Source organism: Mesocricetus auratus, unplaced genomic scaffold, assembly GCF_017639785.1.
Source record: "Mesocricetus auratus isolate SY011 unplaced genomic scaffold, BCM_Maur_2.0 Super-Scaffold_100676, whole genome shotgun sequence".
Lineage (NCBI taxonomy): Eukaryota > Metazoa > Chordata > Mammalia > Rodentia > Cricetidae > Mesocricetus > Mesocricetus auratus.
The window spans coordinates 151670929-151685801 of record NW_024429266.1 but is presented as its reverse complement, the minus strand read 5'-3'; the positions used below and the strand labels follow the sequence as shown (position 1 = coordinate 151685801).

The window sequence follows — 14873 nt, the reverse complement described above, 5'->3', positions numbered from 1 at the left end:
GGGTCAGGCTAGAGAGGCTGCATCTCTAAGTGGTCTCTGGCGAAGAAGCAGTTTGAGAAGCCCTGAGTTTTTAAAGCTTTCTAAAAAGGGTCTGGTAGACTGAGGTATCAACGACCTCCAGCTTGGCAACCCCGGGGGTTTCCACTGAGCGCAGAACCACTCGCTGAGCCTGCAGTGGGATGTGCAAGGATGCTCTCGGGGTGCCGAAGGAGTCAATCATTATCCCTACAGTCAGGCGCTCCAGGGTTCCTCACCGGCAGAGGGAAGCGATGAGCGGGGCCGGTCCCTGCAGACCTTTGGAGCTAGGAAGCCACATATTGACCCACCCCGGTGTGCCGCCCGCCAGATCCTGCGCCCCACGCCCCTTCCCGAGGCCCGTAGGCGCCCCGCTTTCCCTAGGTTTCCCTGGCTCCCAGTCCAGCTCCGGCCCGCGCTTACCGGTCCTCTCCCGGCCGGCGGCGAAAGCGAGGCGACGGGGCGCGCGCTGGGCACCGCGGAGGCCTGCCGCGGGAGGAAGCGGGAAGGGCGGCCGGCGGGCCAGCCCCGCCCTGCCCAGGCGCCCGGACAGAGGGGCGGGGTCACAGGGGCGGAGCCACATGATGGGAGGGGCCTTGTGGGCCGGCCTTGTGGGCGGGGCTAGGTCATAGGGTTGAAGCTTGAGAACCCAGTTTTTAAAGTAAGGGTCTGGTGGATTGAGGTATCCAATTCACTCCCAAAGTCGCCCACCTTAGCAGCCTCGGCGGCTTCCAATGAGCACACGATAGCTCGCTAAGTCTACAGAGGGGTGTGCAGTGATGCGCCCTGAGTGCAGCAGGCGTTAATGACACGCCTCAGAGGCGGGGCCGCTGGGGCGGGGGCAAGGGATTCTGCGGGACTTGGGAGGCCTACGAGTAGGGCGGGGCCACGGTCAGGGGCGGGGCCGGGCGGCGGAGCTAAGAGCCACTGGTCTACAGTAGCTCACTGCAAGGGTCAGCTTTCTTCAGGCTCCATGTCTGCCTGTCTTGTTTTCCATCTAACATTTCTAGATGTTTCACCTTTAAACACTTCGGTATGTGTCATCAAGTTCTGTCCTTCAACATGGCTGTAATGCTTTCATACTTATCTAGTGGTAATTCCCAGTCCTCTGTAGGTATCGCTGGTTGACTCGTTAACTCGGAAATGACTTCGGACCATTGTAGAAGGATAAAGGGCGGGTCACCTGCGTGGGTAGCTGTGGGCTACCCAGGCTGACATAGCCCTAGACGACCCAGCATTGGTTAGCCTCAGTGGACACCAGCTCCCACAAACCATCCTGTGCCCCCACATACTGCCCTCTGCTGGTTCAAGAATCCTGAACCCTGTCTGGATTCTGAGCAGCCAATTGCATCTGCAGAAACCCACTGTGTAAGACTGGTTTTCAACAGAGGAGCGAGATACAACTGGCACAGAAAAGTATGTAAACGGCTGGGGAGATGCAACTCAGTGCTAGACAGGCCGATTCCTAGATTCTGTCCTCAGCAAACGAACAAAACAACATAGAAAGCAGATGACAGCAGTCCACATGTTACGGGAAATTATGGTCTGAATTGTTCACATTGTCTAAACACATGCATTGAATTCTGAACCCGAGAGTGACTGCATTTGTCAACAGGGCTTATGTATGGAGGTAACCACGAATAAACGAGGTCATAGGGTACAATCATAATGGGACTGGCGTCCCCTCAGGAAGAGGAAGAACACTGGAAGCTCATTCTCCCTGTGTGTGTGGATGTAGGACATAGACAGGAAGAGGAAGAGACGTGATCAGAAATAGTCATCCCTGCACCTTGATCTTGGATCCATGCTGGTCTGCTGTCTTTTACTGTTAACAAAATCAGCCTAGAGAAAAGGGTTTATTTGGGCCCATAGTTTTGGAGGTTTCATAAAGGCTTAACAAGGGTTTGATCCCCAGACTGAAGTGCTGTTAGGAGGTGTTAGAACCATAGGGAGGCAGGGCTAGCATGGTGGGAACCCAAATAACTGGTGTCACAGTCTTGGAGGGAACATTGGCCCTCAGCCCTTCCTCCTTGAGACAGGACTCCAGTGCAAACTCTTTTCTTGAAGACTAACCCAGAAAGTCCCATGAGAGTGAAGAGGAGAGGCAGAAAAGGAAAAGGGGGGGTTCACTACAAACAGGCCCACATGGTGAACTCCCAGAGCGACTCTAGGTGCTTCTAGGGGGACTTAGAGGTAACCCACCTGAAGAAACACAGAGAGCAGGTTACCTAAAGTCCAGAGACCATCAGTCCTGTCTTGTAACTGGTGCTCCTTGGGGATGCCACCCTCCAGAGTCACTGAGGACTCTGTAGGCAGAGGCAGGCAGAGGCACAGCAATGGCCTCTGAAAGGTTTTGGGACACCAACAAATAAGCAGGTAATGACAAAGGGGAAAGCAGTTTTTAGGACTTTGTACCATGTCCTCTGCCTGCCACTCATCCTCATGCAGCCTAGGTTACACAGAGCTGATGTCCTTTCATGGGTGAGGGAGCCAAGAGGCTAGAGGTGTCTACTTGCCCAAGGCTACATACACCACCATGGCACAGCAGGGATTTAAAGTCTGGCCTGAGCCTAAAGCCATGGCTTTCCGTGAATAAGACTGTCTGCCCTGAGCTAGTGAGTTGGTGAAAGGAAGTAGATGCATGGATGGATGGATGGAAGGATGGATGGATGGATGGATGAATGCATGGATGCATGGATGCATGGATAGATGAATGCATGGATGGATGGATGGATGGATGGATGGATGGATAAAGGAGCTGGCTGCTCATGTTGTCCAGTTCCTGTTAAATGTGATGGCTCAGAGCTGAGATGGGGCTTGGTGCCAGAATGCTTTCCCAGGATACCCAGGGTCCCATACACAGACAGAGAGACACATACACAGACATCACACAGACACACATACAGAGACAGACACACACATGCATACATGTACACACACACACAGACATCACACAGATACACACATACAGAGACACACACAGACATCACACCGAGACAAACACACACATGCATATATGTACACACAGACACACACACAGACATACATACAGAGACAGACTCCTGAAGGCAGTGATTACAGCTGTGCAACACCACACCTGTCATCTCCTTTCAAACATTAAATTTAAAATGTTAATTTCATGGACTGGAGAGATGACTCAGCTGTTAAAGGCTAGGCTCACAACCAAAATATTAATTTCACATACAAAATGGGAAGAAAATTCCCCAAAACAAAATTTGCCTTCTGATTAGTTAGAAGATGGTTCAAGTTCACCCAGGGCAGCCCCTCACTTCTCCCCTTCTGACACCCAAGAGCTATCTTAGGACATTCCTCACACCACAAACCTCTCCATCTAGGGCACTATGTCATCCCTGGCCTTCATTACGCACACGGGGAAGTCTATCTACACTGTTGTCCTGTCAGGTGGATTGGTCTCCCAGGGATCTCTGCAGACTGCTGAGACCAACCACATAAGGAGCCCTGACTGGCATTGGGTTAGGCCAAGTCCGGAGCAGCTCACCACACCCTACCCCCAACCCCGCTCTTCCTGACAGCCGTGTATGTGACTGAGTGCTACCAGGAAGGCAAAGCTGTCATGGGGAACCCACTAGTAACTTGCAAAACCATAAGCATGAGCAAAAGTTTTATACTGCAGTGGTCATAGCACTTGAATCACAGCACCCACTGACACAGTGGTGGCCCACCTCACCATGAAAGGCTGGGGTGGGCAAAGCAGGCCCTGCAGTTTCTGCTTTCAGACAGGAAACCAAGGCTTGCTCACCAGCGAGTGTGTGGCAGTGCCAGGTGTGAAGGTTAGGATGCTCCTGACTCGTTAGCAAGCCTCTCCCTAGGGTTCTGGACTAGCCCCAAACTGTCTAGCCTTCAGGGACAATGAAAGACTTACTGCACTTCTCAGTGTGGGCTCTGTGGTGACTCAGCACTGCTGCTGTGTCTCCGTGGAGGAGGAAGGTGGAAGTCAGGAGCAGCTGTCAGCCTGTGGGGCCACCGTGGGGATGGCTCCCACGTAAGTATGGCTGCTCTCTGGAGACCTGACTCGCTGCAGTCTTCAGGGACAGCACCCGGGCAGCTAAGCACCCCCCTCCTCTCAGGACTGACCCAAGGCCTTGAGGAAACTGACCTGACACTAAAGATAGGTTTCGCTGACTGCACACAAGGAGGAGCTGGCAAGGGGAGGGTATCCCAGGGCAGCTGGGAATGTCAGTACACAGGGTCTCCTCACAGGACACCGATCTTCCTCCTTAGGACCTTGCAAAGGACCCAAGTTATCTCATGTTTGAGGGCAGCAGAATTTGAAAAGAAGAAATGCCAGGACAAAAGGTGTCTGAGGTAAGGTTTCTATTGCTGCGAAGAGACACTATGACCTGGCAACTCTTGAAAAGAAAGCAGTTAATTGGGCGACTTACAATTTCAGAAGTTTAGTCTACTATCATTATGGCAGACATGGCAGCATGCAGGCAGACATGGTGCTGGAGAAGGAGCTGAGAGTCCTGCATCTTGACTTGTAGGCAACAAGAACTGGTCTGTCTCAATGGGTGTAGCTTGAGCATAGGAGACCTCAAAGCCCATCCCCAGGGCAGAGCAGGGAATAAAGTCTGGCCTGAGCCTAAAACCATGGCTTTTGGTGAATAGGGCTGTCTGTCATGAGCAAGTGAGTTGGTGAAAGAAAGAAATGTGACACACTTCTTCCAACAAGGCCACACCTACTCCAACGAGGCCACACCTCCCAATAGGGCCACTCCCTTTGGGGGCCATTTTCTCTCAAACCACTACAGGATGATAAACCCTGTGATGTATTTTAAATGTTTTTTGGAGTGTGCTAGAACTTGATGGCTGCAGATTATTACAGGTGTGTGGGCCTGTGCATATGTGTGCTGAGGATAGAACCCAGAACCTCACTCACCTAGATTACTGCTTCCCCAATGAGCTATTCCTAACCCATGAAAACTTTTAGATGGCTGTGGGGCATGTGGTAAAGGCTGCAGACTTGGGCTGTTTCTATTTCCACCCCAGCTGAATGTGAACTCTGGCTTGCAGACTCAGCTTGCCTTCCCAGAGCATGAAAAACCCTTGCTTCCAGGTGCACTCACTTTCAGAGGCACGGGGGTTAGTAGTTTAGCGTTATCATCTGAGGGGACAAATTTCAGTCCACAGCAGGGCAAGGCCCCATGAGCCCCCATCAAGGCACCATGTAGAGAACACGATGTAGCGCCCTCTGGTGGACGTGCGAGGTACAGGTGGCTGGCTGTGCCTTGTCCAGACCACAGAGCCTTGACTTCCTCACCCATCCTACCACGGACTCTCTAGTTGGCCAGAGACTTTCAGATCACTCTGATGTGAGGAAAATGGGGTGCAGGTGGTGGTTGAAAACAACGGGGTGGTATTTAGTGTCGCTAAACTACACCCTTAAAAATGTACAGTGGTATGTCCTTATCCCACTTAAAAATTAAAAATGAACAGTGGAAGTAAGAGCACATCCTTCCCTTCAGTGAGCATCAGGAAGCAATGCTGGGCATGCCCAGGGCAGGGGCGGGGCCTGGCTGAGAAAGCAGGAAACAATCCAGAAGCACCCCCAACGCACACACTCTCTCTCTCTCTCTCTCTCTCTCTCTCTCTCTCTCTCTCTCTCTCTCTCTCTCTCTCTCTCTCTCTCTCTCTCTCAGTCCCCCCACACACATACTGGGACCCAGAACAAGCCTCAGAGAGGGAGCCACACATCTTTCATAGACCTGTAAGAAGACCTCTGAGAGACTACAGCCTCAGCACAGTGAGCCTTGGGCATAGCCCATCTCACCCCTTACAAGGGGTAAATCATTCATACAAGAGGGTATAGGTTTTCCATTAGGAATTGGTGTCCCTGGCTGGAGAGGTGGCTCAGCCATTAAAGGCTAGGCTCACAACCAAAAATATAGGAATTAGTGTCCCAAAGTGCTGACTTGGAAGTGAAAGCCTTGGGACCCATTCCAAGAAACTCAGGACCTGGGTCTCTGACAGAGTCACTACAGCATGGTTTCGTGATTCAGGAAGGAAAAGGAGCTTCATCGCAGCCACAGGACCTTGAGCAAGCTAGCGTCCCTGCTTTGATGGGCTAGTCATTCCTCCTTCCCTGGACCACAGCACACACAATACAAATGTGAGGAGAGGATTTAGAAGCCTGCACGGCACGCAGCACTAGCCAGGCTGTTGTGGTTACCATTGCTGCTACCAGTGATCCTGTGTGTGTGTGTGTGTGTGTGTGTGTGTGTGTGTGTGTGTGTGTAGGGGTGTCACACAATCTACTATCCTATGTCACTTTGAGACTGGGATAAACTCCAAGAACTGTGCTGTCAGGCAGTGCTGTCACTGTGCATGTCAAAGAGTTCATGAACTGGACAGATGGCTCAGGAGTGACAGCTTGCTGCTTTTGCAAATCACCTGATTCCCACAGCCCATGTCTGTCAGCTTACAACTGCCTGTAACTCTGGTTTCAAGGGATCTGATACTCTCTTCTGATCTTTCCTGGCACCTGCATGCACATGCACATACACACAAACACACAGACAAAAAGTAAGTAATAATAAATCTTTTAAAATGAGTATACTGATGCTGATTATCTTAGTGAACACATGACCAGTGACAGCACCCCTGTGAATCACTGTAATTTCATACTATGCAGTGGAGTTTCCACAGCTCCACCACAAATCCAGGAGCGACAAGTTTACATACCATCACTTATGACATCACAGGTGATAGGAATTATTAAACTCACTGCTATCATCTGGGACCTATATCAGGTATGTGGCTTCCTGTTGACAAAAATGGCATTGTAGGGCTTGCACTGTGCTTAGGAGAAGGGCAGGGATGTGGAGGAAGACCAGAGTATCAACAGGCCTGGTTGAGAGCTTTCCCACACCAGCATAGGCTGACCTAGGTCACTTGCCACCTGGCCAGGGGAGTTGACGAAGGACAGAGAAGCCTTTAAAAACCTCTGGACCCAGGAAGGCAGAGTCAGAGAGAGGTGGCAGTGGTTGGCGTGCCAAGAAGAGAATGAGCGTGCTGGGTAACCAAGGCAACGGCAAGTCTGTGGTGTGTGGGACCTCTAGGATGAGGGTACAGGGAAGAGGGCCTCGGGCACCCAGAGGTGGACACACAGGTGGTAGACTTGCAGGGGCTGTGCTCTTGGGTGGGGTGGTGTAAGATGACAAGGAATTCATGTGATTGAAGATGGGATTTCTGCCCAGGTCTCAGATGCCAGGCAGGGTGAAGTCCCCACTGCAGGCCCCCGGTTGCCATCATCACTGCCCAAGACCACTGAGTGGCTGGAGAGGACCGGGGTCCTTGCAGAGGGCACTGGATTGCTTCATGGCCCAGGGCTTGTGCCCCAAGTCCCATTTCCTGTTTCTGGGGAGTTACTCTTCTCCACAGCACCTTACACCCATCTCAGCTCTTGTCTTTGGAGGCATGCGCTGATCCATGCATTTCCTTCTGTGAACCCAGTAAGGAGTTTCATTCTCTGGTGACCAAGTGATGCTGTGTGCCCCGGACTCAGGGTCACTGTTCCCTCTGGGACCTCCAGGGCACCCACAGACAGAGCGGTGACACAAAGTGCAAACTGCCTCTGCTCATATCTTTATTCGTCCGGGATATGACTGCCCACTCCACTTGGAGCCACTGTGGACAGGAGGGTTCTGAGCCACCAGGCAGGGGCCAGGGTCCCTGAGGGATGCAGAAGAAGCACCATGGAGACCTGGCTTCAATACTCGAAAGTCACGGTCTTGACCCGCAGGTACTCGTTCAGGGCCGCCTCTCCTGCAAGAAAGCACACACTGTTGGGACACCTATGGCTGTGCATGGATCCCGAAGATGAGCACAGCTGTGGGCAGCCTAGCTTTCTCCACCGATGAGACACCAAGGCCCCGGGACATCACACACCCAATCCAGGCTGTCCCTGTAGTAAGCTATGGGCCTAGACTCCCGTGCAGTCAGGGGAATGCAGAACCAATCTGGGGCAGTCATCTAGAACCTTTCCTCGCCCCTGCTACATTGTGGTGGTGGAAGTGGTGCCCTGCTGGCTCTCAGTAGCCACGAAGTTATCTTCCTGCCCTGCCTGTGACTGGCATTCCTGTATATACTCTCTCCATTACTGCCTGCTGTCTCAGCAATAACATCAGCCCCAAGAGTGTCCCCCTCCCAGGGAGAACTGAGCAGCTACCAGCTATCTTGTTCAATGTGACACCCTGGCACTGGGTACAGAACCCGGCACTTGGTGGCCTTTGACAAGTGTTTCTCGAGTGAATACATGAAAGCAGCCCCACTGGCAGAGTTTTGTTACCCAGATCTTTTCCAAATCCAGACTGTTTGAATCCTCCAAAGGGTGCGGCCACATCAGTCTTGTTGTATGTGTTGACGAACACAGTGCCCGCCTGGAGTTTGTCACTGACATACAGGGCCTTGTTGATATCCCGGGTGAAGACACCAGAGGCCAGGCCAAATTCTGTGGCATTGGCTCGAGATAGCACGGCATCCATGTCCCTGTGGGGGAAACCCAAGGACTTCCTGAGGGATGCTCAAAGCACCCATTGTTGGGCTTGGGAAACGGCAACATCAGAGTCTGCTTCCCCAAAGTATCTAACCCCTTGCTCCTCAGCCATGAGACCCTGAAAGGAAAAACCTGTGCTGAGACCAGAGCAAGCCTGGAGAAGGGGACAGCAGAGAGGAGAGACTCGGAGGGACAGGGGCATGAGTAGTTCACAGAGCAGATCTGGGCACAGGGCCTCATGCAAGAAGGGAGCCCAGGAAGGTGGCTTTGGGTAGAGGTGGATTGAGCAGTCAGCAGACATCGGACACAAGAGCTAGGGCAGTGCCTGCTTGGTAGAGACAGTGAAGTCTAAAACAGCCAGTAGAAGCAGGTTACGGTAGTCATATCGTGACAACCGAACGGTGAAGACAAAGGTGTTGTTTTGCCTGAAAAAAAAAAAAGGAGTCAGGAAAAGGTGTGGCTGGTCAAATGGATCCACCAAGCTGTGGTCCCTCCACTGTGAGTGGATCCTTCTCTCTCTCTAACCTGATGGCCCGGGTGGCTCCCAGGTCAAGGCGTGTGTTCTGAGGCTAGCTCCTGAGTATTCTTGCTGTCCCAGCTGGCTTCCACGGGACCCAGGCTCCAGGCCAGTGACTTGAGGCTATCATGGAGAGACAGCCCTAGCCCGGGTGAGCGTAGCTGCTTCCTTTGTTCCAGGCAAATGCAGGTGAAGCACAGATCTGAGGCAGGCTCACCTCATCCAGACAACCTGACCCATAGGCTCGTTTATGAGTCAGACCATTTGGTCAGGGCCAGTTTAGTACTCATCAGGACACCGTGAGAACAGGACCTGGCAGGCTGTACAGAATACCAGAGAGATGGAGGGCAAACACAGGGGAGCTGGGGCATACAGAGAGATTGCCTTTTGTTCATCTGGGCCTGGAGGCCATCCAGCCCAGGGGAGAGAGGACAAAGGGAGCCCCATGGACTTCAAAAGCCCCCTGGAGACAGCTCAGGCATTGTGTACAGGCTCTTCGCTGACTCAGTTTCCTTCTCATGGACCATCTCTCAAAGCTGATGTCAAGACTCCAGGCACACAGAGAAAAAGCCCTGAGAGGCATGGCGGACACATACCCATCAGCAAACCGGGAGATGATCATGATGGGCCCGAAGGACTCCTCCTTAGCGATGTACATGTGGTCCTCCACATCTGTGAAGACTGTTGGCTGAAAGAAGAAGCCTGTAGGGGAGACAGTGGCCTGAGGCATGTAGGAGGTAGAGGTCCCTGACTGTCTCCTCCCTATGCTGGCCAGAGCCTGGCTCACACAGCTCTCTGTTCGACTCTGGTTCTAACAGGTGCACTATAGACCCAGGTGCCCCATCCTCTGCCTTCTAGGGAGAAATGGAGCGTCAGCCCTAATCTGCCCTGTTCTTGACTGGGCTCTAGAAAATTCTCCACCTTATCGTTCAGAGAATAGATCTGCTGCTCCCACATTCCTAGGGGCTGCACTGGCCCCGTTGGATCCCTCTCCCTGTTCTGTCAACAGGGCTCACCCTAAACTTTTCCATCTAGCCCCTGCTAGGGCTTGTCACACTGTCCTCAGCCCTAAGGAGCTCCCACCTTGGTGATACTGGGAAGGTGGTGCTTACATGCCACTTGAGCTAAGTGATAAGTTGTTTTCCGGGAGGGACACTGGAGAGTTGTTTGCCAAGCTGAGGAACAGCAAATACAGATGGCAGAAATACGAGAGACATCCAGAGAGAGGGCAAGAGATGAGGGTAAAGGACAAGTTTGCAAATGTGGTCAGGGAGGTAGGCGGGGAACTTCCCCCGGAGCAGGAGGTCACCGCAGAGCTCTCAGAAGGGGAATAAACAAAGGGTCAGCGGCTCACGGGGACACTCGGCAGGACGAGGTGCATAAGGGGCAGGGGTGCGGGAGAGTCGAGGCATAAATGAGGTGCCAGACATAACAGAACCAGGAGGGAATTAAAACCTAGGCGTCCGGAAAGAGGGTGTGTCCCTTCTTCCCCTCCCCCTTTCCATCAGTTAGCAAGAGCCTCCTGGGTGCGGGGTTCCTTATAGAGCGTAAAAGACAGACAGCAAATGCAGGCAGGGTGTGGCGCTACGGTGCTGCGGGCAGGTGGCACAAGGTCTCGTCCGTGTGCCTTCTGCTTTCCTGGTTTGGGTGTAGATGCCAGAGAAGCAACTGTGTCTGGGGTCAGACACTGCTGGCTTCAATGCGAATGGCCCCCACAGGCTCATGTATTTGAATACTGGCCCCCAGCTGGTGGAACTCCTTGGGACGGATTAGGAGGTGTGGCCTTGTTGAAGGAGGTGTGTGTTTGGGGGCTACTCCTAGTTAGTTCTCCCTGCCTCATAGCTGTGATCTCAAGATGTGAGCTCTCAGTTACTGCTCCAATGCCATAACTGTCTGCCTGTTGCCATCTCCCTGCCATGATGGTCATGGGCTCACCCTTCGAATCTGTAAGCCCCCAGTAAACTCTTCCATTAGCTGCCTTGGTCATGGCGTCTTCACAGCCATTAGAAGAGTCACTAAGACATTCAGTGAGATGACTGAAGTCTAGCGTCTGGGACCAATCGGGTGGAAGTATCTCAGGCTGGCTGTGTCAAGAGCTCTGGACGGGTGACCTGAGCCATGGGTCAAGGACTGCCCGCGCCCGGCAAAGGCTCACTCCTAGTTAAGGGCAGCTGGCCATTGCTGGAGGGACACTGTGGCTTTCCACCTGTTGCCTAGCTATTTGCTTGGAACTAAAACACTCCCTGGAGGGAGGAAGGAGGTTCATAACACTCAAGTAAATGACACAGGATCCATATGGCCCCGCCACCTGCTCACTGGCCAGTGAAAAGGGAGAAGAGATAGCAGGGAATCTGCCTCCAAGTTGGGGTGTCCAGGATGCAGTTTTGGGAGTTGTAACCCAGGCTCTGAGCCATCATGTTCCTGTGAGTGACCCCAATAAACCCGCTGGCTGGCTAAGCTAGACATGGGTAGGACCATCTCTTTTCCGTGGTCACTGGTTCCCTACCTGGGGTGAGTGGCCATTAGTACATGTCTCCCAAGAAGCCACAACACAATTTTTCGGAAGAGAAACCAAAGAGGGAGAACCTTGAACTAACTCCGAGGAGACTGACACCATGGTGGAATGATGCCAATAGCAACACCCTGCACAACAGGGTGTGCCAGCACTGAGGAATGTTCTGGACTCCACCTTTTCAGTTCCGGACCTGGGTCCAGAGATTAACCAAACAGCCAAGGCCCATTCGATCTGGAGACCTGGATCCTGACCACACAGGTACTTGGCCTTCAGCTATGTCCAGTTAGGGCTGGGCTGGAAACCAGGGGCCTAGAATTTGCTGCCTCAGTTTACCCAAGTGAGCTGGAGAACTCTTGACTGACCTGGCCTTGGGACTTGGTTCCCACCACAGACCAGCGTGGCCCCTTCCTTCACACCGCGCTGGCAATACTCCACCAGCTTCCTCAGGTGGGCCTCGTGGTTCTGCGGGCCATGGTTGGTGTCTCTGTCCAGGGGATTGCCGATTTTCATCTTCCCCACCTCCTCCACCTGTAGGAAGTCCTCAAGTCAGGTCTGCTTAATGCCGCCACAGTATCCTATGACGGTACTGAGACGTCTCCCATCTTTGCAGCTTTGTACTGACCACAGGTCCCGGAAGAGTGTGTGGAAGCCATTTCCACGCTGATGAGGCTTTCCCACTCCAAACCTGTCTACCACAGGTGTCTCGGTGACAGACGGAGGGACACTGAACAGAGAGAAGGGTTCAAGGCTCAAGTCCACCTAGCCCTGCTTTCATTTTCCTCTGCTTCAACAAATCCTTTGAGTGTGGCCTCCTGTGGGAAGCCTTCCCTCTGCTTCGGCCAGCTTCAAAGTGAGTCTAGGCTTTGTAGTTAAAGATGCTACCTTGGGTATCACCAGGGAGTGACAGCGGAGACGATCTAATGGCTCTGGAGCTTGGGTGTTAGGAGGACGGAAAATGAGTTGGAGGCTGAAGAGATGGCTCATGGGTTAGAAGTACTGGCTGCTATTCCAAAGGACCAGGCTTGGTTCCCAGACACACACATAGGCTCACAACCACCTGTAACTCTAATTCCAGGGGAGTCAATGCCCCCACTCTGACCTCTGCAGACACCAAGCATGTATTATACATGTATACATGCAGGAGAAACACGTATCCACAATAAAATAACCTTAAAAATGAGTCAGGATGTAGGATAAAGAAAGGAAACACAGTTGGACAGAATCAGTGGCCAACAAGACAGATCTGCTGGCCTCTGGGGAGCAGTCCCAGTCCCTTGCTTGTATGGCTCCTGACCGGGGACTTAGGATCAGGCAAAGTTGTCTCCACCCTTATTCAGTTCAGGGCCCACCCTAGTCTGGATGGACTGTAAGCCAGGGAAACTAAACTCCTGGGTGTCATGTGTCATTTGTCACACAGCAAAGCTGCTCAGTCCTTTCCTGTCGCCTTTCGTACTTGGACACATTCCTGACTACTCTGGTTTGGCTCTGCTGTCCTCCCAAGGCCCACGTGTTGAAGGCTTGGTCGTCAGGCTGGGAGGCTGTTGGGCTGTAGTGGGACCTTTAGGAGACAGGACTTAGCAGGAGGGAGTGAGGTCACTGGAGTCGTCCCCGTGAAGGAGATATTGGGGCCCCACCCCTTCCTCTCTTCTGCTTCCCAGAGCCATGAAGTGAGTGCTTGTGCTCGGTAGTGCGTTCTACTATGACACCGTGCCTCACCAAGGCCCGACGCAATGGGGCCAGTACCATGTACCCAGAAACTGTGAGCTAGAACAAACCTTCCTTCCACAGAAACCATTGATCTCAGGTATTCTGGAACCCAGACCTTCCCCCAGGAAATGGTCCTAAATGACGGTGCCACCTCATCCTTCCCTCAGGTGTCCTAGCCCCAATGTACGTAAAGTGACAGGTAGGCTCGCCACTGCACTCTCAGCACCCCTGCACTTTCCTGCCTGATCTCCAGGACCCAGCCAGGGTGGGCTTACAGCTGCCAGCAGGGAAGCCTCCAGCCTCAGGTGCCATCGCCTTGACACCATTGTCTAGATTAAGGGTGGGCGGGGGCTCTGGCTGGACCAACCTGTGTCCTTCCCATGACTTTATTCTAACAGTTGGAGTTTTCCCCTCTCTGGTTTTGTGTTATAGAAATGTCGGTCTATAGCTGTCAACCACACGTGATGAGGCTGGTCATAATGAGGCCAATCCACTGACAAATCCACAGGTCAAGAGTTAAAGACATTCCTTGCTGAGGCTGGTGCAGAGCATCTTCTCATTACTCAAGGCCCTGGGCTGCAGCACCACATACATACAAACAGCAGGCAAATAAGACGGCGATACAGGGCCAAGAAGATCTGTTTGCTCCTGAAGCCAGACTCACTCTGCCCTTTCGTCGTTATCCAGTACCTCTAGTGGGAGCTACTGCTTGGCACCTGTCAGGTCCTAGAAGCTGGCAGAAGCTGCCCCCTTACTCTATGGCCAACTTGCACCAACCATTGCCCAATCCCGGAGCCTGGGACAAAGTCTAGCTTCTTGATTCTGGGCAACTGTACAGGGTACTTCCTGCTCCAGGGATGCTGCGAGGGGTCCTGAGGCCATGTCCTTGCTCTCCTGTCCTTTGCCCAGTCCTCTCCTAGTCCCTCCTGTGGACTCACCAAAGGAGGTCAGCCCTTGTGAAACTTGTACACTTGGTCCTCGTCCTAGGCCATACTTTCAGAGAATGCGCCTCCTTTTTGGCAGTGCTGAGGATGGGACCACAACCTGGGCGAACTCTAGGCCACTGAGGTACCCTCAGTCCACACACCCTTTGTTCCCATCAGTTTGAGCTGAAGACTCAAGAGTCCCCAAGGACCCTCTGAATGGGCAGGTGGTACCCAGTGAGAGGCGCCCAGACACTCCTCACTCAGCACCACCACCTCGCGAAGCCTGCCCCACTGCCCCCTCCCCGCTCAGACTCTAGCCTGGAACTTACCACTTTCTGCACGAACTGGTCATGGATGGCATCCTCCACAAAGAGCCGGCCCGCCGCAATGCAGTTCTCCCCTTTGTTGAAGAAAACGGAGCTCATACCCTTCAGAGAAGTGCAGAAATGCCAGGTCACAGATCTCCCAGTGTGCTTCTGCCCCACTGCCCACCAGGACTGTTAGCCCTTCTCAGGGAAGAGGGGGGTGCCTGCATCCTGCCTTCCTCCCATGGGTCAGGCTTGACCAGCACGGGGCACACATGTCCTGTGCAATTCCCCACCTGTAGGGGCAAGAGGTGGCAGTGGGAAGTGAGGACTCAAAGCCACATGGTAAGAG

At 53.0% G+C, this 14873-nt stretch overlaps 2 protein-coding genes across 2 annotated transcripts in view; both read right to left on the bottom strand.

Moving 5' to 3' along the window:
• Nucleotides 1-550, bottom strand: part of Slc41a3 (solute carrier family 41 member 3) — a 44612-nt gene extending 44062 nt beyond the window's left edge. Inside the window, exon 1 of the mRNA XM_005071157.4 lies at nt 439-550. The gene's annotated coding sequence lies outside the window, so the exon portion shown is untranslated. The remainder of the gene's footprint in view (nt 1-438) is intronic.
• Nucleotides 551-7625: 7075 nt separating this feature from the next.
• Aldh1l1 (aldehyde dehydrogenase 1 family member L1) overlaps nt 7626-14873 on the bottom strand; it is a 50756-nt gene continuing 43508 nt past the window's right edge. The window contains exons 19-23 of the mRNA XM_040738284.1: nt 14546-14644; nt 11946-12111; nt 9665-9770; nt 8345-8544; nt 7626-7821 (exon numbers count right to left, since the gene is read on the bottom strand). Of these exons, the coding sequence (XP_040594218.1) occupies nt 7766-7821; nt 8345-8544; nt 9665-9770; nt 11946-12111; nt 14546-14644 (627 nt within the window). The 3' untranslated portion in view covers nt 7626-7765. The remainder of the gene's footprint in view (nt 7822-8344; nt 8545-9664; nt 9771-11945; nt 12112-14545; nt 14645-14873) is intronic.